The sequence below is a fragment of the Nipponia nippon genome, unplaced genomic scaffold (genome assembly GCF_047370975.1).
Source record: "Nipponia nippon isolate SJK-2023a ecotype South Korea unplaced genomic scaffold, ASM4737097v1 scaffold_4, whole genome shotgun sequence".
NCBI lineage: Eukaryota > Metazoa > Chordata > Aves > Pelecaniformes > Threskiornithidae > Nipponia > Nipponia nippon.
In genome coordinates, this window is record NW_028262358.1 from 100,610,448 (window position 1) to 100,636,392 (window position 25,945).

At 41.0% G+C, this 25,945-nt stretch overlaps 1 protein-coding gene across 11 annotated transcripts in view; it reads left to right on the forward strand.

The window, feature by feature from the left end:
• Window positions 1–25,777, forward strand: part of CILK1 (ciliogenesis associated kinase 1) — a 28,390-nt gene extending 2,613 nt beyond the window's left edge. The window contains exons 1-15 of one of the 11 annotated variants that reach the window (XM_087773450.1): window positions 75–322; window positions 770–860; window positions 3,717–3,975; window positions 5,878–5,932; window positions 7,462–7,583; window positions 9,570–9,649; window positions 11,928–12,060; window positions 12,529–12,700; window positions 13,260–13,427; window positions 15,847–16,143; window positions 17,233–17,423; window positions 18,072–18,223; window positions 19,636–19,764; window positions 21,524–21,637; window positions 22,099–25,777. In XM_087773450.1, the coding sequence (XP_087629576.1) occupies window positions 3,875–3,975; window positions 5,878–5,932; window positions 7,462–7,583; window positions 9,570–9,649; window positions 11,928–12,060; window positions 12,529–12,700; window positions 13,260–13,427; window positions 15,847–16,143; window positions 17,233–17,423; window positions 18,072–18,223; window positions 19,636–19,764; window positions 21,524–21,637; window positions 22,099–22,253 (1,869 nt within the window). In that variant the 5' untranslated portion in view covers window positions 75–322; window positions 770–860; window positions 3,717–3,874 and the 3' untranslated portion in view covers window positions 22,254–25,777. Of the gene's footprint in view, window positions 1–74; window positions 323–769; window positions 861–3,716; window positions 3,976–5,877; window positions 5,933–6,705; window positions 6,847–7,461; window positions 7,584–7,671; window positions 7,899–9,569; window positions 9,650–11,927; window positions 12,061–12,528; window positions 12,701–13,259; window positions 13,428–15,846; window positions 16,144–17,232; window positions 17,424–18,071; window positions 18,224–19,635; window positions 19,765–21,523; window positions 21,638–22,098 lie in introns of those variants that run through there. The other 10 variants (XM_087773453.1, XM_087773459.1, XM_087773449.1 and 7 more) reach the window with 10 other exon arrangements.
• Window positions 25,778–25,945: the final 168 nt, after the last annotated feature.

Genomic DNA, 25,945 nt, shown 5'->3' on the forward strand with positions numbered 1-25,945 from the left:
CGGCGCGGAGGGGAGCGGCGCCGGCCCTGCGGCCCGCCCGGCCGCTGTCGTGGGGCGTTATCCCCCCGCGGGGAGCCCCGCGGGCGGGGAGCGGCCGGGGCCGGGGGCGCGGCGGGCCGCGCCATGGGCTCGGCGGCCGGCGGCGCCCTGAGCGAGGCCCGCGGCCGCCGTGGTCCGCAGCTGGGCCGGGGCGGCGCAGGCTGCGCCGGAGGGCCGCGGTGGCAGCCGCCCGGGGCCGCGGAGCCGGAGCGCCGCCATTAGGGGCCTCCCGCCCGGCTTCCGCAGGCCGGGGCTTGGCCGAAGGAGGGGGAAGCCGCCCGCCGTGAGTACCGCTGGGCGCCGCGGTCGCAGGGGGCGGGGAGCGGGAGAGGAGCTTTTCAGTAAAAGAAATGACTGGGGAGGGGTCACCGGCGTCTGTCGGGGCCGAGGCGGGGAGCCGGTCCCCGCCTCAGCGTGAAGGCCGGGCGGCGGCCCGGCGCAGGGGCCCGCGGCTCGCCTCCCCGCCGCCTCGCCTCATCGCCCCGGGCCCTCCTGCTGCCGGGGGCGGCTGCTCCCGCCGCTCCCGCCTGGGCGGTCAGCCCCCGGGGCACCCCGAAGCCCTCGCTAACAAACGTACACAGCGGCTGCTGGGACAACATCGATTTGAACCCGCGGCTTTAATCCACGCCTTTCTCCGTGCATCCTACCGGTAACAGCTTCAGGTTATTGCCAGAGCACAGAACAAATTTTGGAAGGCACTTGCTGATTGTTTACTGTTTGCGTTTTTCAGCTTTGGCAGAGAGGGAGCCAGTTTCGGTTCTCAGTGCTGCAGCCCTTCAAACGGGAGAGGATACTCATTTAAAGCATACATAAGCGAAATAGTAAGTTTGAGTTAGAGTCAGAAAGTAGTCTTGATACATTGAATTAGGCTTGCTTTTCACGGAGTTTTGCTGATTGATTTCTGTGGGGAAAAAAAAACGTGTTTATAGGTGAGGTAAAGTCTGAACATGATGTTGCAATATGGTGAAAATAAGGCTTTTGCTTTTTTCTGTTTAGTAACAGCACACTCTCTTACTCCAAAACAGTTTTGCAGTTTGTATTTACATCCTCTAACGATGTGAATTTGCCTAGATTGCAGTTCTAGACTAGAATCTAGACGAGATTATACGTGTTGTAGCTCTGCAAACGGCTTGTCAGAGACTCGTGTTCTTTTCAGTGATTTCAGTCAGACTCTCCTTAGGGGAAGCAGTCTGCAGGTGTAGTTTATTCCCATAGTTGAAGGTGAGAGATAGCAGAAGGTGTTAAGGACAGAACATAAATCTTGCAAAGTAAACTAGATTTTTAAAAACAGCTTCACTATTAAGCTCAACAAGAAATGGTACTGATTTAATTAACCGGACAAGACTTTATTTAGGTTTTGTTAAGTGAGTTTTCATACAGGTGGATTTGTGCTTCTATAGGAGCCATGTTAACTTCTGTGCATCCTGGCATGTTTTTTAACATGCATTCCTCACTGAAATCTGTATTTTATGACACTTTTTTCCTCTCTAGGTTCTTTGCCTCCCCTTTATGCCTCAAAAATATTTCAATTAATTGGTTTGGTCACGTTCGACAGAAGAGCTGGAATCACAAAGCTAATTTCTTACAAGTTTTGTGAAAATCAGTGGCTGTGAAAAGGAGAGGGACTTAAATGAGTATCCTCAGTAAGGGATAGGCAGTTATGTTCACCCCTTCATCTCTTTAAGAGACAGACAATCTGTTCACGATAGCCGTTGGTGATTATTACTAGCAGTGTCATGTGCTAGCAGCGTTATGCATCTTTTGGTTTGCTGTGGTTATCAAACGTGAGGCAAAGATGCTGCTTCACTCTGCAGTCACAGTCCCCTGGAAAGGGATACGTGAATGGTAAGCCAGGGGCAGCATAATGGTCCATGAATTGTAAGCCATCACACCTGTTACGGTTACAATTTCAGAAATCTGTCATTAGGGCAGTACGTGCTTGAAAAATCCACAAGTCCCATCTGTTTCGATTTGAAGTTACTGTATGAAATGATCTGTTTGGATACTAATGGTTGGACATGGTTTAGTGGTGGACTTGGCAGTGATGGGTTAATGGTTGGACTCGATGATCCTACGGGTCTTTTCCAACCTTAACAATTCTATGATTCTAATAAATACTGCATTTTCAGATTAGGAGACCACGCAAGGCTTTGTTGTCATTTGAAATTTTCACCAAGGATCTGAATAAAGGCCTGGGAGCCAAGGCTTCTGAGTTGCCATCCAGTCGTTGACCAGCTGGAGTAACCAAAGCTTTTTAACCTCGATGCAGAACATTGCCTAAACATAGCTTTATGCTATGCAGATGCACAGCCTGAAAACCAGCCAAAAAGAAACTGGTCCTCCAAAGTGCCATTCTTACAGACAGGCTCTGTGTTCCTTGGCAAGTAGTACAAAATGTGGGATTAGGTCTCTAATTTAAGGTGCCTAGTCATGGTTCTCTGTAGTAGTGCGTGGAGAGGAACGGGTACTGCTAGAGGGCAATTCCTTCTGCCTGTCTGAGACACTACCCAGTGTGTAAGATAGCGTTAGAGGCATGCTGTTTCTTTTTCATACGCGATATGTAAAATTGTCAAAAGGTGTATTAACATCCTATTTCCTAGTTTTTGTTTGTTTGTTCCTGTATCAGTATTAGTGGGACTAATAGGCTTAGAAGACTGAAAACAAAGGATCTTCACAACATCTTGCATCTACAGGATTGTGGCTCTGCACTGATGTCAGTTCACAGCTCAAGCAACATAATCCCATTACTTCTAAAATCATAATTTGGCTTTGTGAAATAAGGCAAGATGGAGGAGAGATTTAAGGCTCCTATAAAAAAAAAATGCGGAAGTATAGTTCAGATGCAGGTTGCAGAAGGCAAAGGTCACCAGCCATGGATATTGCTGTCCTCTTAGAGCTGGAGAAAAAGAGATTGCAGGGACCAAGCCCTCATTGCAGGAGAATTCTGTTCTATTCCAAATGTATGGTTAATTTACATAGAATAGATCACATTTGTTCTAAACTAAAGTGTAGGAAATACTAGCAACAATTACATTAAATGAGGGAATAAGAACTTTTTTTGCTTTATTATCTAGCATTCTGTTGTTCATGCAGTGTCAGGACAAAAGGTCAGATAGATAATCTGATGTAGCCGCTAATCTAGAGACCGATTCATGCTTCGGGCTACGGTAGTGAAATACATTTGGTCTTATCTGACATGAATATAATATTCTTCCTCTGAAGGCTTTGTTCAAGGGAATACATATGGCTATATCTCTATGGAAAGTCAGAAAATTGGTTTGTTTTAACTGATGGCAGTACGACTTGTGAGATGGTGACTTACACATCTGACAGTTTGGCTGGAACAGATTCCCTCCTATCTTACTGTAATGCTTCATTTTTCTGATAGCAAACTATTTTCTCCAAGCTATGAGACTTTATCCTCTGCTTTTAGTAATAGTTTCTCCCATTAGGGCTGCCTGCAAGCTTGCTGTAAAGTATCTCTAGATTTAGCATAAGAGTGGATTTAGGAACATACTCAGTTATGCCCAGATACAGGCTGTCCCTTTCTGGTGAGAGACTGAGACACGCGTTTGTGTATAGCTTACAAGGAGTATCTCTCGGAGGAGAGTGGAGTCTGCAAACAAGCAATCTCAGAAGGGTACAGAAATCAAATGGATTATGTTCTGTGCTTTCAGACCAAAGGCTAAGTCTTGAAAACATGATTCCTGCAACTGTTCACACTGTCCTGAGTGCTCTATATTTATGCTGCCACAGAAAGAACTGGTTACACTCGGAGGAGAAACACAAGAAACACTAAGGACTGAAATGCGCTTGCAGCTAAAGTATCCTCATCATGAATAGGTACACAACTATCAGACAGCTTGGTGATGGGACCTACGGCTCTGTCCTCCTAGGGAGAAGCATTGAATCTGGAGAGCTAATAGCCATTAAAAAGTAAGTATTTTCATTTGTTACTTAACGGTGGATGGTCCAGGTTTTTCCGTTCTGTGGTCTGCATCATTTGGTCATGCTGGTTTGAGTACTTCACATTCCACGCAACATTTGTAATTCAGAGTTGTATTGGGGCAGCACACAAAGCTCAAGTTCCTTGTATCTTCCAAAGTCCCAGCAGAAGATAAAGAGGGTGAGGTATATAGGCTTATTGTAACAGTGCTCTGCTACTACATGCAGTCAAACATGTATTATATATATTATTTCGAGTATTCTGCAATGGTGCTTTGGAATCTGCAGCCCCTTCCCTGCTGCTTACATGGAACATACATTTCATGGTCTCGTTTCCAGTGCAGTGTTAATACTGCAGTGATAATTAACACAATGGATCTCATTGTCCATTGTTTGTATCTTTATATGCTATTATGTTTTGGTCTTCTCAGCGTAAGATTTTCTTAAAATTCCTTGAGAAATCCACTTGATTTTTCTCTGCTGCTTCAGCAGTGACCTCAGTTTGTAAATGGCTTATTTGTCCTAGTTGTGGTAAGAGACAGCTGTGAAACATTGCAGGCACCTTCCTGAAATACTGACCATGACCCAGGGACATACTTGTCAGAAGAGCTTTCAGTACAATGCTGTTTTGTATGAACAGTCAATAGCTGGCTTTCGCAACTTTCTAAAACCTCTGTGCTGAGGGTATTTTTCCTGTATCAAACCTTGTCAGAAGCACCTTTGATTTTCATTTTGCAACATGGTAGAAACTAAAAACTTTCAGAACAAACCAGAAGATGGTACGCTCTCAGCTTACACGTTAATTCCAGTCCGTTATTAAGAACAGAAATGGCCTGGTGGCTGAAGGCACAAGACAGTAACTGCAAAAACACTGCTTAAACAAAAAAAATAGTCCAGACCACTTCACGAAATGAAGGGCTTGTAGTTCTTAAACTATTCTGATTATAAGAGCTGATTTTGAACTGGAAGCTTACTACAATAATAAGTAACACTGAATTATTATTAAAGTCTGACGAAGACTCAGATCTTCAAAGGGTGCCTGACTCCCTCTGAATCCAGACTCTAAGCAGTTGGGTAATTTTGTAAGTTTAATCTGTGCTCTTCTGTGTGTGTGTGTGTGTGTGCGCGCATGTACACGAGCCTTCGTCCTGTTGGTCCTAAAGTGTAGAATTAGGTGTGAGAGAACTGAGTCATAATCAAAATGCATATGAACAAATAGGACCATACGTTACACACAAATAGTATGCTCAAAGTTATATTCTGGCTTAGGAGAAAACAGATCTGCCCCGCAGTTTGTTTCTGTTAAAGCAGAGTTGCTTGAAAGGAAAGGCAGAATTCGGAAAACAGTTGGCATAATAGATGCAACTCGCAAGGGAGAGAGAAACGTGGGGAGCAGTGGACACTGAAAAATGAAGAAATACAACTTGGAGGGGAAAGGTATTGAAATTACAGACAAATCAAAATACAGAGGAGAGGAGCAAGAAGAATATGATAAAATTGGAGACCCAGTGATTTAATTTGGTCTTCATTAGATTTGTTTCAAAACTCAGACTGAGTTGTTCGTATCTGTTGTAACCCCTGTCCTTTTTACAGTTAGACTCTATTATACTACATTGTATACTGGAAAGAAAAATAGTATGCCCTGACTTGCTGAAGGCTCTGAAATTTTTCCACTAAGATAGATATACAAAAAAAGGCAATCCTGTGTAATAGTAATGCTTTAAGATTCTATTAGAGTGTACCTTGTCTAAAGATGTAAAGTTTTTTACAAAGAAGATAACACGTTATATTTTGATGGAAGAACTGAATTGTTAAGATGAAATGAAACTTATAGGTCTAAGACCAGCTGATGTTGACCACGTATTAATAGGTTTTTTTCCTCTACTACTGTAGAATGAAGAGGAAGTTTTATTCCTGGGAAGAATGCATGAACCTTCGAGAGGTTAAGGTACTTGTTTCCTTCAATAGTTGACTTTAAATTAGACAATCTCTTTCACGTTTTGGGGTAACATCAAATTCTTTCCACCCCTTTTATCAAAAACTCCCCCCAACATGAGCTGTGGCATATGGCATTACAGTTCTGATTCCCGGCCCTGCATTTGAACGGGGTGTCTGTAGTCTTACAAAGACTCTTATTAAAATTCTGTAACCTTACAAAAAATCATTTGTTTGTAGAGAGCTGCTTCCTCCTTGCAGTGAGCGGTGAGTGAGTGAGCAAGCTCTCCTATCACAAAACCTGGAGTTGATTGGTGTTTGTTTTTCAGAGCTTGAGAACACATGCCCTTTGCTCAGCAGTAACCTTTGTACGTGCAGTTGTTTCTGTGTTGGTTTGGGGACAGGCATTTGGCATGAAATTCTGACACCAGCAAAGCTTTAGGAGTATGTTCTAAGGGCCTCCCTTAATTTCTAGTCCTTGCTATCACTGTTGCAAACATGCAGAAAACCTAGGTCATTTTTCTTACAGTACCATGTATTGGTACTGTGTTACTACAGCAAGAATGAATGTAGAATACACTGAATATCTAAAAAGAAGGGAGAATGAAGACCCAAGTATGCTGGTTTTGGCTGGGATAGAGTTAATTTTCTTCATAGCAGCTTGTATGGGGTTATGTTTTGGATTTGTGCTGAAAACAGTGTTGATAACTCCGGGATGTTTTAATTACTGCTGAGCAGGGCTTGCACAACCTCAGGCCTTCTCTGTTTCTTAGGCTTCCCCACCAGGAAGTAGGCTGGGGCTGGGCAAGAGGCTGGGAAGGGACAGAGCCAGGACAGCTGCCCCCAGCTGACCAAGGGGCTCTTCCATATGATGTTGTGCTCAGCAGGAAAAGCTGGGGGAAGGAGGAGGAAGGGGCGATGTTCAGAGTGATGGCGTTTGTCTTCCCAAGTAACCATTATGCTTGATGGAGCCCTGCTTTCCTGGAGATGACTGAACATCTGCCTGCCGATGGGAAGCAGTGGATGCATTCCTTATTTTGCTTTGCTTGCATGCACAGCTTTTGCTTTACCTGTTAAACTGTCTTTATCTCAACCCACGAGTTTTCTCACTTTCTGCCCTTCTGAATCTCTGCCCCATCCCGCTGGGGGGATGAGCGAGCTCAGCTGCCCACCAGGGTCAATCCACAATACCAAGGAAGAATTTCCAGGGTTATATTTAGTCCGAAGTCTAACCTGACTATTGCCAGTGCAAGTACAAGAAGAGTGTGAATTCTGCCAGTAGGAAGTTACTTATAGAGAAAATGCAATTGTTTTGGTCCCTGCTGTGATGCCAGGTAGCTGGTTTTTGAATGACCAATGCATTAAATCGATACATATACTGTATATGTATCTGGCAATACTTGTCTTTGTTCCCAGAGCTGTCTGATAATTTAAAATCTTGAAGAATTTTTGAAGCCAAGTCTTCTGCATCAATGAAATAGTTTTTTCTTTTTCATTAGAGTAAGACCCTTGTAAAATCCTGTTTGCATTTTCTGTTTCTAGTCTTTGAAGAAACTAAACCATGCCAATGTAGTAAAGCTGAAAGAAGTTATCAGGGAAAATGATCATCTGTATTTTGTCTTTGAATACATGAAGGAAAATCTTTATCAGTTAATGAAAGAAAGGTATGTAACAGCATCACCCATTCCTGATATAAATTAATTACTTGCGCAATGTGCTTTTAACACTCCTGTTACTTTTCAAAGGACTTTGGATCATTTGTTTAGGCGTGGATCACTGTGGCTTAAAGCTGTGTGCTGCAGCAGGAGCTGTGGCTGTCACCTTTGAGCATATCCCAGATAGTTTAGTGAGAGTTTCCAGCGTCTCTTCCTAGATTAGCCTGGCAGATAAGTAGGGCACTCTTTTGAGAGTTAGGAACTGTGGACTTCTAACAGCCCTCACGCTGAGGAGGCATTGAACCTAGAACTTTTGATTTCCAGGTAAGTACTCCAACCAGCAATGCTTTTTCTATTAGAGGGTGGTATCACCACCTCTTCTGTTACGGCTTCCTCAAATAAATGAAAGAATAAAAAGTGGTTGAAACAGGAATCATGAGGGGTCAAATTCTGGATTGCTTCTAGGAAATTTTTTTTTCCTTGCAATTTGAACTGATGTGTCCAAAGACCGCCTATTTTATTTGTCAGCATTCTCAATAAAATCTAGCTTCTTGATATTTGCTGGAGCATTAATAAAGTCTTAATTTTAGCCTTTGGGCCATGATAGCATCCTCCAGAGGATAATTTGGGACAAAATAGCTCCCTGCTTTGAATTGTTCTCTGAGGAGGCCATTTTCTCTGTATGGACCGTAGAATCAGCCTGGGAGATGACAGTAATCTTACTTGATTTAACAAAGTAAGGTTATTGTTATAACATATCTCTGTGAATTCTACATAAAATACTTTTTTTTTTTTAAGCATACAAGTACTTATTATGCATGCACAGGTATAGAACAACTTTAAATTGGGCACACATATATGGATGCTGATTTTTAATTATATAAAACGATGAATCTTGAGAAAATGGTTCAAGTGCATAACATACACACCAAGTATCTTTAGGAATTTCTTAGAAATGCTTGATACAGCCTAACTCCTTATGAAAACAAAAAGGGCAGATGTCTGTAAAAGTGTGCTACACATCATATTCTCTACAGTTTAGCTAGGCCTTGGACTGGTTAGACATAGTATAAATCAAACCTTTAAGAATGTGGTTTATTTGCTTAAGTCTTGGTTAAAATTGCCAGTCTTGCTGAAAGGGACTGTAGAGGAAATATGACTCTCTTTTGCTGTAATTAAAAAAATAAGCAAGCAAATATGAAAAGCTGACTGTAGTAGCTGATCTCACTTCTCAAATATGTAATGGTCAGGTTTTTTGAGTGGAATCAAGCCCAGGAAACTGAATAAGGCCCAGGCCATCTTCATTCACTGATAGGCTCTTTCTCGATAAAATTGTCACCGATTTCCACCCCAGCCCATCTCTGCTGTGTTTTGGCATGCACAGTGGTGGCTGGTACAGAGCTGTTTGATCAGAATCTCTCTTGGTAAGAGGGGCTATCATTAAACTGTCTGCCATGGCTGATCTTCTCGCCTGAATATTTTAAGAGCCTCTTGTTTTCAGTGGTAGCAGATGAGACTGTTTTTTCAGATAACAGAAGAGAAAGAAGTAGCACATCAGCTGTTAGGTAATAACAAGGGAGAGTCAAAAGTATGGCTTGTATACGCTCTAGAAGAGAGGCCAGAAGAAACTGTGCATGAAAAGCACTAACTTAACATGAACCCTTGCTGTTGAGGAGTGTGCCTCATGACCTGTACATGTTAAGGTTTGTTCAGTTTGGCCAATTTTCCTTTTTTTTTTTTACTTTTTTCCCCCCTTTTTTAATTCACTGTCCCACATAGTCTTAACATGATATCACATAGTCTTAATATAATGTAATATAGCAGTTCTGCAAATACTGTGTAAATTTTATTGGAGAAATAAACTACATGAGAGTGCATAAAATATATCTAGCAGTTTTATTGTCATTGTTACCTTTTGTCTTTGGTTCAATAGATAGCATAAGCTAATGAGTGAACTTAATCATTAATATTTATTTCTTCCCTTTTATCCCACAGAAACAAACTGTTTCCTGAGTCTACAGTTAGGAATATTATGTATCAGATCCTGCAAGGGCTTGCATTTATCCATAAGCATGGTAGGTTATGTTTTAGCTTGTAAACATTTTGAATTAGAGCAAGATAGCATCTGTGTAAGTTTTTTAATGAGTACACTAACAATTACATTACTAACTTTAGTAAACGGAGTGATCAAAAGCATGGCATTATATGAGAGATTCAGATTACTGAAAATACCCATCTTTTATAGTTGCCTGATACTTTAGTCTGGAGGTTTGCTCAGTTCCTTTTATGTAGATTTCTACTTTCTCAAACTGGCAGCTGGACACTTTCTAAAACTCATCTGATGTTAATGGGCACATTTCTTGATAGATTTAGAGATCCCCTGAGATTGAGAATAAAGGAAAAACTATTCTTTTCTCAAGGTACACACAGATACCTGAGTAAAATGCACATTATTTGTAAGATACACTTAAAGGAATAAAGTCTGAGTGACAAACAGCTTTCATTGCATGGCCTTCCAACTAATTTTTACAATAATGATAAAAGCTAAAGCTGGTGTACCAGCCAGTAGTAACAAGACCCACTTAACTAATAAAAAAAAATATTTTAATGATAACTTCCACACCATGTTTTGCTGCACTCTGAAATTCTGCCTGCTAAATACACTGTAGTGTATGTTGCTGGTCAGCTCTTGGGGTTATCAGACGAGAACTAACATCAGTGGCCAAAGTCCTGGAAGTGAAAGGCTTGTAGGACCACCATTTCAGTTCACTCGAAGAACACATTTAACTTTGTTTTGCAAAACATTTTCAAGCTAATGCTTTTATTCTTTATTCTAATGGGGCTTGGATACTGTTCTGAAATCAAACTAGAAATTCCTGTCTGTTCCATTGAGATACGAAATATTTAAAAACAGAAAAATAATATCATTTATTTGCAACAATTAAGCCACCTTTTTTTAATAAACTGTCAAGTGGATCACAACCTTTCAGAATATCTTTTACTGCTTTTTAACTTACTGTAGCTATAAAGAATGAACAATTTTGTGTTGAAACTGTCTTGTTCACTGACCTGCTACACACTAGACTGATATTTCTGCCAAGATGTTGCAAATCTGTAGTTACAAAGATCTGGAAATTCATGGCAAGCCTGACAGGATGGTCTTGATGGTCTTGTGGCTCACAGTGTAAGACCGGGTGTCCCAAAATTCTCTCTGCAACAGTTTTGGAAAAATCACATGAACTTTTTTTCCCTCTCTTTGTTTTTCTATTCTGCTCCTGTATGGCATAGAAATGCTTCTCAAGTAAACTTTTTATGTTCTTTGTCCATCCAGACTCTAAGCATCTTTTCCTATTTGAATACACAACCAATTGCTCTTTTTACAAGTTTGCCGTGAAACAAATTGCCTCAGAAGTATTCTGTTGGTGCATTGCATGTCTGTGCAGCAAAATACAGAAGTGATTGTACTAAATGCTAAAAATAACCTTGATTGCTCTGTCTGGTACCTTCCATAAAGAGGCAGTAGTTCAAGCTGGCACCAGAACGTCTACTTACTATCCCTACGAAGGACGTAATCTGCTGGTTGGTAGAAATCTACAGCACTATGTCTTCAATGCTGTCATGCATTAATCTAACAAACAAAAGTTAATATCGTTACACTGGACAATGTAGACACATCCTATGTGAACATTTATTCTGTTCTCTGTGGGAGCATATTCAAGGCCATGGAAAAAACTAAGCATGTTGGAAGGCCTCTGAAAAAGAGGTCATAGAGCCCTAGTAAGGTACTACAGAGGGGGATGTATATCGGAAACAGTGGTCTCAGATGCTTGCAAGAAAGAAGCATAAGGACAAGTTTTCCAGACTAAGGGTGGAAGTAAATTTCAGAGACTGTAGTCAGTAATATTCTATCCCTCTTTCATTTGTATCGAAAGAGCTCTTGCCAAGTGCTCATTTGTCATCAAGTTTTGCTGAATGCAGAGAGCATTAAAAAAATACGCCGAAATCCGCTGACAGGGGGATGAGTAACTGAGTGCTCGCAGATTATTATGTTCTCAGATGTGAAAAGAAGTTTCAAAGTGCAAAAAAACTACCTTATGTTTTAATTTGTATTCTGTTTAAAAGAACTTTTGAAGTAATTTTTTGATGTCTTCATTGCACAGTTTCCAACACAATTAGTTTGACTGAACAACCATTATACCAACTACCTCTGTTGATCACATAAGACTTTGAATTCTGTGTTGTGCTATTCAAGGTTCAGCAATAAGAATTAAACCAAAACAATCCAGGTGGAAAATAAAGGCTACAGCTGGGGGTGGCATTGCAATGCACATCAATATTTCATTTGAATTTTAGGGTTCTTTCACAGAGACTTGAAACCTGAAAACCTCCTTTGCATGGGACCAGAACTTGTGAAAATAGCAGACTTTGGCTTAGCCCGAGAAATCCGATCTAGACCTCCTTACACGGATTATGTATCCACAAGATGGTAAGTGCTAGTATTCACCTACATTGTGTGAAACTTATAATCAAACCTTTAAAGAAGTATTAAATTTGTGCTAAATGTAATACCACTTTTGATGCCTCCTCTTTATGAGACTTTTATTTAAGCTTGGCATAATTTGAAAAGCTTCGGTTAGCGCAAGGCAGTTTACAGATGGCAGCAGCACAGGAACAAAGAGGGAGCCCAGTAAGGCAGGTGGGACATGCTGGGATTGCTGCATGTCAAGAAGGCATAAGAGAGCTTACAAGAGCTTATGTAGGTTTTAATTCTTCGTTCTAGGAAAAAAAAAAAAAATGAAGTCTTACATACAGGATGGGAAAGGATAGGAGCTTTTTAAGGGATGTTTGCTCTTAACAGCAAAGAATGAAGAGCTGAATGGTTTCATGTATGCCTGTTTGGATTGTGTTGATTGTTGGGATTTGTTTATTTATTTTTTTTTTTTCTCTCTTACAGGTACAGGGCTCCTGAAGTCCTTCTGAGATCCACCAGCTATAGTTCTCCAATAGATATTTGGGCTGTTGGTTGTATAATGGCAGAAGTTTACACACTGAGGCCTCTCTTCCCAGGCGCCAGTGAAATTGATACTATATTCAAAATTTGCCAAGTCCTGGGGACGCCAAAGAAGGTAGCTAAAGTGACATTGCACACTGCAGTAATACTAGAGTTGTTCTACAATACGGAATGGCACAATAGTAGTAAGCATAAAAATAACAAATTTTCACACTTACTGCTCTTGTATGGTATTAATCTCAATATAGTAAACTAAATTAGAACTTATTTTCTGTGAAATAAGCATTATGTAATTATGCTATAAACCCTGAAATTTAGAGGAGGAGAAGTAGACCCCTGAACAGCAAAGTCATTAGACTGTGATCTCATTAGGCGGAAATTTCATTTTCTCTTGCATATAGCATATAAACCTATGGTTTAAGAGGCTAGAAATTGGAATCATGGCAAGACTCCTATCTCTTGATTCCATTTGTGCCTTTGACTTAGTCAAATGTAAAGCAAGACTTACCTCTCACCAGAGGTTTGAGGTGAAAATTTCTAGTGAAATCTTTAATATAGTTGAGAGTAAGCTGGACACAATCTATTACTGATAGGAGAACATATGCTAGTGTACTCAGGCACTATGATATTTTACAGCTGAACTTCCTTTTTGATTGGAAATCTCATTCTTACAGAACGACTGGCCTGAAGGCTACCAACTTTCAGCCTCCATGAATTTTCGCTGGCCTCAGTGTGTACCTAACAACCTAAAAACCCTCATACCTAATGCTAGCAGTGAAGCGGTGCAGCTCATGAGAGACATGCTGCAGTGGGACCCCAAAAAGCGGCCGACAGCTAGTCAGGTTTGATTTTGTTTTCTTTTTCTCACACCTGCATGTGACGCTTCCTTTCACTGTAAGACACCTTTTATGGACTGTCATTTAGCAGTTGCTCAGGGGTGCAGTTCTTAGAAGGGAGAAGAGCAGAAGCCAAGAACAATTTGCAAGACAAAGGGGAGTAATTAAAAGAGAGTAATCCATCTTTTGCATGCAACATCAGCTGCGCGGGGTGTGTGCTCAGTGATCAAATGTGTGACTGCAGTGTGTATAAGTACACCTGAATTAAGTATAATGCAGTCACTGTGAAGAGTGAAGGTGGGATATACGGCTGAAGGCTGTGATGCCGTTCTTTCATTGCTATTGATATGCACCACAGAATCACGGAATGGTTGAGGTTGGAAGGGGCTTCTGGAGGTCATCTGGTCCAACCCCCCTGCCCTGGGCAACATGTGCCGGTGCTCAGTCACCCTCACAGTAAGAAAGAGTTTCCTGATGTTCAGAGGGAACCTCCTGTGTTGATTCTGGTCCTGTCACTGGGCACCACTGAAAAGAGCCTCGCTTCATCTTCTTTGCACCTTCCCTTCGAGTATTTGCATACTTTGATAAGATCCCCCTGAACCTTCTCTTCTCCAGGCTGATCACTCCCAGCTCTCTTAGTCTTTCCTCATATGTGAGATGCTCCGTTCCTTTAATCATCTTCGTGGCCCTTCGCTGGACTCTCTCCATTATGTCCATCTCTCTCTTCTGCTGGGGAGCCCAAAACTGGACACGGCACTCCAGGTGCGGCCTCACCAGTGCTGAGCAGAGGGGAAGGATCACCACCCTCGACGTGCTGGCAACACTCCTGCTCATGCAGCCGAGGATGCTGTTGGCCCTATTTGCAGCAGGGGCATATTGGTAGCTCATGTTCGACCTGGTGTCTACCAGGTCCTTTTCTGCAAAGCTGCTTTCCAGGTGGTTGACCCCAGCATGTACTGGTGCATGGGGTTGTTCCTCTGCAGGTGCAGGACTTGGTATTTCCCCTTGTTTAACTTGATGTGGTTCCTGCCAGCCCATTTCTGCAGCCTGTCCAGGTCCCTCTGGATGGCATCATGACCCTCTGGTGTATCAGCCACCCCTCCCAATTTTGTGTCATCAGCAAACTTGCTGAGGGTGCACTCCGCACCACCATCGACATCATTGATGGAGATGTTGAACAGTATTTGCCCCAATATTGACCTCTGGGGTACACTGGTGCCTACTGGCTTCCAACCAGACTTCGTTTGACTGATCACCACCCACTGGGCCTGGCCATTCAGCCAGCTTTCAGTCCACCTCACTGTCTGCTCATCCAGCCCAGTGTTGCCTGGATAAAGTTGGTTTATGCAAGGCAGTTTGCAGGGCAGTCTCAGCTCAGTTACACTGTAGATATGTCGTGACATCCTGTACACAAGCATAGCCCAAGTCATCAGTACTGCACATAAAATGATCTAGTTGATGTTGTTGACGGTAGCCGCTGATTTCACATATCAGTACTGCAGTGGTAGTACCCAACTAATGAAATGAGCAGGGCACCTTTTGAAAAACAGATGTGATTCTGGGTTCAAATCTGACTTAACTTCAGTAGGACCATAGCTGAGCCTTTGTGATTATATCAGACCTCTAGTACAAATTGTAATAAATCTTTAAAGCTAATCACAGCAGTTAAAAAGTAAAATAGATTAAGAACTCTCAAAGGTAATGAAAAGCAAAAAATACTGACTATAACTTGGTATTAAGAGCAATTAACAGATGTTTTACAGTCAGGTACAAATATGATGAGGAATCTGAGCTTTTAGAAGCTTTTTGCAGTGAGAGGTCTTTGGGAAGGGAAGGTGAGTATACCTGAAACAGCAAGATGGGCAGAGATGAATTGCCTTTACTGACAACTCTTTAATTACTTGTAAGGCAGGATAAAGATATTTTTACCAACATGTCTTCCAAAAAAGAGAGAGGCTAATTTTCATAAGGATTCTATTTCTTTCACTTGATTCAGTCTTGGAACTGGAGAATGGGAGAGATGGGATGTCTCTGGGGTCATTCAAGTCTTGATGGCTGAATCTGTGATGACTGGTGTGTGTGTGTTTGCACATGCTCATGCACACACACATGGAGAGACAGCACATAATGAAACATGCCTTTAGATGCCATATACCTGGTTAAGCATCTTACTTCTGCAGAACCTTTTCCTTTTGTGCAAGTCCACAGAGGGTTTGATAACTTTGTACCTGTTGAAACTTTTCTACTATTGCAGCATTATTCTGAAGTGGATTGTGCTCACTAGAATCTAGTGTTGATAGATGGGTCTTCTGCTGTTTCCCATCCCAGAAAAAAGGAAATTAAATTTGTGCCGTGACATAGGGCTAGGGTAAGTTAAAAATGTTGGTTTCCTGAGTTGGATCCTAACATCTTCATTATGTTTTAGGCACTTCGATATCCGTACTTCCAGGTTGGGCATACTCTGGGCGTTCAGGAATTGGGGAGACAAAAGGAACTGCATAATAAATCGTCTCTCCATATTAAGCCTGTCCCGCCAGCACAACCCCCTCCGAAACCTCATGCTCGCATTTCATCAAGACCTTTTCAACAAAGCCAGTCTTCTCAGCACTTGGTGTACCCATATAAGACAGACAACTCTCGGGCTGAGCACAGTAACTACTTAAAGGAGGACAAGTCTAACCAGGTTCTTCTGCCTGCAATTCACAATAAGGTTCCTCAGCAGGTAAAGCCCCATCTAGCATAAGATACACTTCCTGATATACTGCCTGATATTTCCTTAATTGTGTTTCTGTTTCTTGTTCTCTTTCAAGGTTCTTAAATTTTACTAAAAGGACAGGAAATGGGGATAAAGAATAGTTATAACTTTCTGCTAGAAACTGGAAGTTACTCTGTTGAAATCTAAATCCAGTTGCTCTAAAACCAGCAAGTTGATTTCTCATTTCAAAGCCATTTTATGCTTCTATTTGTTGTAAAGCACCGCTTAAAGGATGACGCTGTGATTTCATATGAGTAAAAGGGATGTACAGTGGTCAGAATATTAATGGGATTGATGCCAGAGAGAAAAGTATTAAGCTAAGTAGTATTGAAATGAGGGGGAGGGGGCTATTGCCTTCATCCATTTAAGGCATCCCATTTATGTGACTGAAAATAATAGTCCCTTTGGGCTTCTGTACTGGCCATGGAAAATGACAGATTCTTCTTTCAGCATAAGAACTTACCATTTCTGTTGATTGTACAAGGAGACTGGATTCATAAGGTAGATGATGAGAGCAGACAGTGTGAATGCTGCTGCTGAGAGATCGGTCTTAAGTAGGGTCTGTACTGGCCATGCACAGAGTTGCACAAGGTTGAAATGTACTGATGAGCTTAAATGGCTGAAGGGACACACGTTTGTACCTATGCTGTGTTGCGAGAAAAATACTTTTTATAAATGTCTAGGCACAGGCTTGTGGAAACATGAACATGCATGCAGTTTTGTACTCCCAAGGTGGGTCAAGAAATAAAAATTGAGTGTGAGCTAAATGTTTGGGGGGTATATAGTGAAATAGAAACAGAATTGGAATTGAGACCTAAGAAATTTATTCTGTCTGTGCAAGATGCTTTGTTACAGGATGAAATGCAGAGGATAGGTAGTAATGTCTACAGGCTACAGATTGTGTTCTTAGCATGCTTAATGAAAGATGAGGATTCTGTTGTTACAGCTCTAGTACCAGTATTACTCTTCAAGATAGCAAAAAAAGTCCTCTTTGTTCCTGTCACCTGGTTTATGGTATAAGTGTGTGGGTTTGTTTCTTTTCAATCTTTGTAACAGAAAACATCTGCTGGGACTGAGAATATGAATGGTGAACTTAAACCAAAAACTCGGCGAAGATGGGGACATCTTGCTAGAACAGTGAAGAGTTCTGAAGACTGGGATGACTTGGAAGACCTTGATTTCAGCTCTTCCGTCACGAGGATGGACTTGAAAAACAAGAAGAGGCAGAGTGATGATACTCTTTGTAGGTAAGTTGGTTTCTTTTATGTCTGTGTGCTATTTGGTCTTATTTCCTTAGGCTTCCCCTCTGTTTTCGTAACGTTGCTCTTCATGCTTTCTGTGGATCTAGAAACATATATCCAGGCTGGTAAAGGACACGCAGCTTGTTTCTCTCCTGCTTTGCCTTGGCTGCTTGTTGAATGCTGACCTTTGAATTGCAACACATTTTTGATGGGCAGCACACCCTTCTGTGTAATTCCTTGTTCTTTTTTCCCCACTGAAAATGTTGCTTAGCTTAAGTCTTCCCAAGTTAATCTTTGAATATATACTTTCTGTTTCGCATATGAACCATTTTGACTTATTCCACACATATAAATAGTTTTGGGTGACTCTAAGCTGCAGTTTCCAATGGATCATACACAATAGCAAAAAACTTATTGAGTGATTTATAAAAACTTTAAAAGCAATATATAAGGGAACTAGAAGCACGAATCTGATTTTCAGGGGCACTTGTATGGCTTCAGGCTGAAAATATTCCCTTTTGTCTGTGTGTTTATGCTGTAGCAAACACAGTATGAGGAAATGATGCCTGGAGATGGGATGGAGATGAGAAGGCCAACTGTGGATAGAGTTATGCTATAATAATTGGACTAAGTGTAGCAATTTCTGGGTTACAGATTTGAAAGCATTTTGGACCTGAAGCCTTTGGATGCTGTGGGCTCTGGCAGCAGTGCACCTTCCCATGCGACCTTTCCACGGCAGGACACTCCCACATTGAGAGTTTCTGCAGCAAAGCAACACTACTTGAGACATTCTAGGTATCTACCTGGTTAGTAAAAAATACTTATTTCTTTTTCTTCCTGTGATTCCAACAGCAGTATGAAATAGTCATTGGTCCATTAGGCTTTATCCTTTGAGTTTGTGGAAGGGAGCTACTGCTTAAAGAAAATGAGGAGAGCAAGAGCTTTGCTAATGTAGGTGGCCATGATACAAACTACGTTCTAGCAGTCTAGCAACTGAGATAAATCCTGCTTACAAGAAGGGGTCAGGATTATTGGTACTTCTTCCTCCTGCTGGATACTCTTTTATACTTTGAAGTGTGTTAGAAAATGTCGGTTAATGTCCCAAGCTATTCCCTGTTTCCCTAAGAAGGATAAGAGTGGTCTTCTAGACTGGAAAAGAAAGTGCCTTACGTTTACCTCATGAGTATATAATGCCATGAACAACAGAAGCTAACTAATAGTGGGAATACGCTTTGCTGTAGCTTGGAGTTAAATAGAATGCAAATCCTTATCTCTATAAAGGAACTGCATGCCTATCTTCATGTTAACCTCTGCTATACTGAGACCAGCACTGGGGCTGGATGAAGTGCAGGAGGCGGAAAGCGTGTCTGCCTGTATTTAAAATGAGCTGAATATGAACGTATCCTCTTTCATAATTTCTGTTTATAAAGGCAGTGTTAGCTCTTCACTCACTTGTAGTACTAATACTTCAAAATTAATTAAGCAAACTAGAAGGTACCGTGATGGTAAACTCAGTCTTTTTTTCCGAAACAATTAATTTCAATGACTTTCAAATTGGATCACTTAAGTAGAGTTTTGTTTGCTAAAAGTTGTGTTACTAGAGGAGGTTGTAAAACACATTGATCCCAAGCCTGCTTTTGCTTTACTATAAATTGTGAGCGCATCTTTGAATGTTAGGTGCCCTGCTTAAATATGGGATGTATATTAAATGCAAATAATACGTGACATATGACCTCTACTGCAAACTGTTTGTACAATCTGTGGTTTCAGTAGATACACGAAAGAAGAGTACAGTACTATGAAAAATGTAATCTACCATTATTTACTTTCAGGTTATGTTGTCACTGTTAGGCTCAAAGCTGTAAAATGTCGTGTGTGATACGAAGCATAGGTTTCATTTACATAGCAAGATTCGCCTTCTGTTACTTGAGAATATTTGTGGCCTTGATGTAAGGATCCTGTCCCTTGACATAAGCAGCCATTGATGCTAGTGGAACTACTTACACTATTACCTTTGCAGGATTAGGGCCTATGGCTAGTCATAGCATTCCCGTGTGAGAGGATGGGAAGTAACCCAGAGGCATGTTAAGAGTGAAAAGGTTTTGGTTAAGTTCACTGAACTGGACAGCTGCTCTAAGATTGTGCATCAGATGGAACGAATGAAAGCCTGTGTACCAACAGAGATTTCGGCATGGTAACTTTTGTATTTTTGCAATAGGAATAAGCACAAGGAATAGCATAGTCTCCACTTCAGACAAAGAGTCTGTTCCGTCTAATCCCTGGCCCGGTTCTGGTTTGCCTGGAAAAGCTTCCGGTTTGGGAGGAAGTATTAACAGGATGAATTCAGGTAAGAAGTTGTGCCTAACACTCTGAGAAAAGATAATAGGTGATGTCTCTGCAATTCCAGACAGCTGTACTTTGGGGTCACCTATTTATAATACATTGTCAGCTCCAAAGACATTTGCTACCGTGTCTGTTCTTTTTGTCGAAATCAGTTATGAGCACAGTTCCTTGGATTTGGAGACTACCTTAAACTGAAACATAGTAATTTCTTCTAATGAATCCCCAAAAGTCTGGTTTGAAGTACCACATGCATAGAAGGTTGGACAGCTTAGGTCTGTTCAACCTGAAATACTTCATCTTGCCTTCAGTTTCCCTCATCAGTTTTTGTAAGTCATATTTGCAGGTTTCCAAATTGTGTTAGCCCAGCTGGTGCATAAATGACTGTCATAGAGGAGGAGGCTGGTCTAAATTGAACTAGCCATACACACCACTCTTGTTATGTGAATAAAGCAAATAAAATACATCATCTATCATCATGTCTTTTAATTGATGCTGTTTAAAATAGTGAAATAATTGTAGCTTTAAAAAATTCAGACAAAAAGCAAAACTCTTCAATTTTTCTTCTTTAGGTTTTTGGGGCATTTGGTATTTCAGGTATTTAATCCCTATTATTTGATTTGAAGTAATTAATTTGTAGATTTTTACATTAGATTTTATGAGATATACTTAGACATGTTGATGTTTCTAGATTGTATCTATGTATTTCCTCTCTAAATCTTTCTTGGCTTCAGGTTTTCATGTGATGTTACAGTTCTGCAGTGCGGTACTTGTTTTGCATATGTCATTATGAAAATGTTTGATTGAGAAAATTTCTGTTGAATCTTGGCTTAAAGAAACATTTTGGGCCTTCAGAAACTCTGTTTTAAAAACCAAAAACCTTAAAATTTAGGATGTAATTTAATCAGAAGATTGTTCTTTAAAGATTCAAGATGGGATGATGGCTAAACTACATGAGAACCTTTATATATGTAGCACGTCTCCTTCGTGGCTCTTCTACAAGTTTTTGCTTCTTTTGTAGCTGCATGGGATATCATTAGATTTTTGCCTTTTTTACCATGATTTCCCACAATACGCTTTGCCACTGCTCTGCTGCTCTAGTACATTATAGGCATATGTGCGATGGATCTGATCTGTGCATGCTAACTTGTTTAGTGTCCATCTGCGCTATGACCCTAGACTGTTTTATTTATAACTATTCTTGTTCCAATTTCTACAGCTTACCCTGCAGGTCAGTTAGATCTGTTTATGCTCATCTCAGGGACAAGTTTTGTAGCTGGCTTTGCAAATTTGGAACGTGCGTCTGTCCCGATTTATTAAGTTGCGCTCCTACTGGCTTCAGTAAGAGCTTTGTGTAGCACCAGAGCCCCAGACTCCCTGCATAGAAATCAAGAGCGAGTATATTCATAGGACCCAGTTGCTGAAAGTCAAACAAAATAATTCCAACTGAAATGCTAAGTTCTGAAAGCTTTGAGAAACCTTGAAAAAGCTGAGATGTCAGGGAGAAGCAGAAATTGCCCTTCTAAGAGTAAAATTTGTACCTGTTTTCCATTCATCTTTAATGCAGTCTGATGCTGACAGTCTCCTGAATGCAGGTATATATAGGACCTGTGGATTCCCAGTGTCTTCAATGAAGTTCTTATTTTCATCAGTCCATGATGAGGCTTGATCTTGAATATGACCCATCAGTGCACACCCTTGTCATCTGTTGATAGTAAGGGAGATCCACTGTGCTGAGCTCAAGCGATCCTTGCCATCTCTTTCAGGGCCCGTAGGATCAAGCGGTCTGACTAGTGGTTATATCCCTTCATTTCTGAAGAAGGAAGTAGGCTCTGCTGGGCAGAGGGTTCAGTTAGCACCAGTTGTGGATCCATCTTCTAGTAAGTATAGTACCAAAGTTGTCTTGGTCCCTTGCTCATTACTCTGGTAATGCTGTATATGTGCACCACTGAACTACATATCTTTGCTTTACTTTGTAAATATTTGACTGACTGGAACCACAGTTAGTAATCTTGCAGAAATATATATGGAGAAGGATTTGGTTTATTTTTGCTTTGTTTATGACATATGTGGTTTTATCCTAAGCGTATTTCAGCGGGACCTAGAGGTTGGTGTGAGAGCTGGCACAGAACTCACGCTTGTCAAATCAATGATATAAATATGCTTTGTCTGATAAGGTTTTAGGAGTTGGATCCACTATTGTTTCACATCAGCAAATTCTATTAAAAAAGGAGGCTTATTTCCTGAAGAAATAAGGATCTGGACCTGTGTCCAGTTGCTGTTCAATGTGGACAGCTACTCACTGAACCTTTATCTCATGGCATTTTCTTTTGTTCCTTAGATTATGCTTCTCTGAAGTCAGTAAGACCCCATCTTGGACGGGCAACGTTCAATTCACCTACAAAAAGCACACCAAGGCTAATGCCTCTCCCACCCCCAGCTCAGCCGATCCACGGGCGTGTCGACTGGTCTGCGAAGTATGGTGCTCACCGGTGACTTGTGGAAATACTCTCTGAACCAGTGTGTGTTTCCCATGAAATGGTGGCTAACATGAGACAATTTGATACTGTTTTATATACCTGTAAATTTAAAAGAAACAGATCTTCTATGAACGAGACATTTCGAAGGTTTTTTTTTACTTTTATTTGTATTAATTTGAATGCAATCTTGTACCTTTTTGTATAAAATTGGTTTGTTATATAATTGGGTCCAGTTATTTTCATAAATTGATACATTTTGTATATATGGCTTAGGGGGTTTGGCATTTTTATACGATAAATTTTTATAATGAACTTTTAAAAAATTTTACTTTTCCTTTATTAGATTCAACTTTTTTATAAAAGTGGATAAAAAAAGCAAAGTGGTGCAATATTGCAGTGGAAGAGAAGTACTGAGGAAGGGGCATTCATCAGACATTTTCTAAAGTTTACGTGCTAAATGAGGCTGTATAATTTCAGTGACGCCACGTCTTGGTGCCACACTTCTGTTGTCCTGTACTCATTTGCTTTGTACTGACATCAAAGGAATGAGTGACTAACAGTCTAAACTCTCCTTTGCAGTCACTGACAGACTGCTGAAAGTCAGGGGGAGGCTTTTTCTTTTTTTAATTTATTTTTGCCTTTAAAAGGTTTTGGTTGGACTGCTGTCCAGCTTTCCAGCTCCATTCTTCTGCTTTTACCAAATTTGAGGAATCTTCTTGTTTGGTGAAGGGTGAATACCCTTCTGTAGATCTGTTTTCTGACACACTGCTCTTTTGTCCTGCTTCAAAGTTGCTTCTTGGCATTGTTCACTATGAAATAGAATGTGGACCTACCTCTGTTAAATTAATTTAAATGTTCTAATGATTTCTAAAGACAAAAATCAGATTCTGTTTCTTCTTTTTTTGTTGTTGTTGGGAATATAAGATCGGACGATATATTTAAGACAGTATGAACAATTATAAAGCTGGTTTCAGAGTAACAAAGTGATAGGCCAGCAGCAGAGTTTAAGGAAAGAATATCTATGCAGCTGACAATTTTCACAACTGTTTTAAATCACTTTTGGGAAAAGAAAAAGTCCAGAGGAAGTGAGTCAGTTTAAGCTTACGTCAGTTCTTCTTCACTTCGATGCATCTTCATTTACAATGTGAAGAATATGTCAGCTTCCGTAAATTAGGCCCCCAGGCTCTAGTGGGAAAAGTGGGACCTTACCTGGTCCTGCTAAAAAACGTTCTAAAATTGTGGTTGATTTCACAGAAACTCTTTGAAGAGCAGTTTTATGTTTAAATCCGTTTATAAGAGAAAATGAATTAACAGGTTATACAGAAAAGAAAATAGCCCCATAGTCTGGTTTAACTCTGCACTGGAAAGGAGTGCCAGGGTCCAGCCATCAGCAAAGGATTCCTTTAGATCACAGTCAGCATTTGGCTGTTCCTGCACCTCCTTCCACAGAAGGAAGATAAAACAGCACAGTGCTGGGGGAGAACATTTTTATAGCTGCGTTTTGGAACAGCACCACCAAAGCTGAAGTGTGCTGTGAAAATGCATCTTCCTGCAGAAGCGTACAGAAATGCTCACCTTTCTGAGCTCATTTTATGAACAGATCAGGCGAATCGTATATTTATGAGACTTTAGTCCAGTCTAAGGGGATCAGAGCAGGTACGGTTCTCAGCATCCGGCCATTTCGAAGGAGCTGCATGGGTAGCGCGTCAGTGAGATCTTCTCCATGGCTCTGCCAGCACCCACGGGGGGCGGCCGCTGTGGAACTGGAAACTGATAACGCACGCTGGCCTTTCTATACTTCCCACGGAGAACGTGTGGGACTTGGAGGCAGCTGTACCCTAGAGTAGGCTGCTGGCTCTGTGCTACGGGGGAACCATCAGGAGCACTGGGCGCTGTTTGCTTTTACGGACTCAGTCCACAGTGAGACAGTACAAGACAAAAAGGGAGCAAAAGGGTCTACGCATTAAAAAGAAATATGCATGTAAGACATACACATGCCAAGGACACGTTATGTGTCCAGCTACTCCGTTATGTGTTCATAGCAAGTACTAACTCCAGACCATACCTAACTGCTCCCAGAGCAGTGATGCCAGTGCATAGCAGTAAAATAAAGCAGCCATTTAATTTCTAAAGCACACATTGATGGTGTCTTTGCGTAAGTAAGTGGAAAGGGAAATATGTATATTTGTGTTAGAACTGGAAAGATAGTTTTTTCTCTTGGTGGAAATAAATATCTGTATTTATGTCTAGATATCATTTAATTTATTTTATCACTGACTAATTGGTCTCAAGAGGGAACACCCTGAACCTGTCCTAAGTATCCCTAGACCTAAGTAGGCAATTTAACTAGTCTGTTCCCTACGCTTAATTCCTACTAGTGGAAGCAGGAGACGAACAAGTGACAGGAACGGGCTGCTGAGGCTTGGGTTCATCCTGCCTAACCACAGGCACCGAAGGGTGAGCTCCTTTGTTGTGAGCCGACTCTTGAAACCAGTGGTGAGTGAGAATCATCTCAAGAGAAATTCAGCTCACCTGAGAACTTCGTAGCCCTCTGGAGACGCCTGGGTCTCTCCACTAAGCGTGGGGACTCCTCCACGTGTTTAAAGTAATACAGGATGAATCTGAACCTGGCCTGTAATCTCTGAGCCTTTATCAGCCCTGCTGTGGTTTTCTTGACTATAGCATTCAGGTTTGGGTCAGTCCAGCAAAAAGATGAGAAAAAGAAGTAGTACTTTTTTGGGCATATCTCCTCCTTTCCCAAATTAAAGCTTTTATTTTGGAAAAAACTAATAATCTTGATATTGAAAATAACTTCTGCTAGTTTTAACTGAGTGGGACGGAAAGTTAGCTAAGTGTAATGGCAGCACTTGTAGCCTTTACTCGAGCAAATTCTTACTGAAGTTGGGAAAAAGTTCTTTCTGAGTAAGGGCTGAGTTGACTGAGCTATGTATTTTACTGTGCTGTCTCAGTGTGCGATACAGGTATGGAAAAGACGTAGGTCTTTTGTACTGAAATCTGGACAAAGCAGCATATCTGAGGATTTATCACGTGTAACCTGCTACTTTGTGTTTTAGTATTTAGCAGCATCTTTATGCAAAATGTTTTTAGAATTCTACTGTTTACATTTTCTCAGGCTTATGCATAACATGTAATAACGACTGTTGGAAGTAAAGGAGCCTGACAGTGGACTCATTTACCTCTGTAATCCAGATTTTTGTAAAAGTATTGTGTAAGTAAGTGCCATGATGTTAGCACAAAAAACCCAAAACCAACCCCAAGCCAGAAAACCCATTTCCATGGCATTTCTGTATCTAATAACGCTGTTGATGTGAGCAGGATGTTCCATAATGTGAGGAGGAAAACATACTGAAAGAGCATTTTTGAACTTGCATGGAAGGAGAGGGTGGAATTGTCAGAGTGAGTAAAAAAATAACGGTTCTTGTTTATTCAGTGTTTTTGTTCAAAAACGTTATAAATGTTTGTTTCATTCCTTCTGTGTCAAGTCTCCTGCCCAGAATAAAGTTACTTTTGAAGAAATATCGACTGACTAGAGTCTTGATCTTTTATTCAGGTTTTAATAAAAGCACTTCAGTTTGGCTTTTGTTTGTTTGTTTAGTTGTGGGGTTTTTTTAAAATCAGCCTTATATTTGGTGCCTTCTGGGAGGGGTGCTGCCTCCAGGCAGCTCTGCTCCTTTGGCCACCTGATCT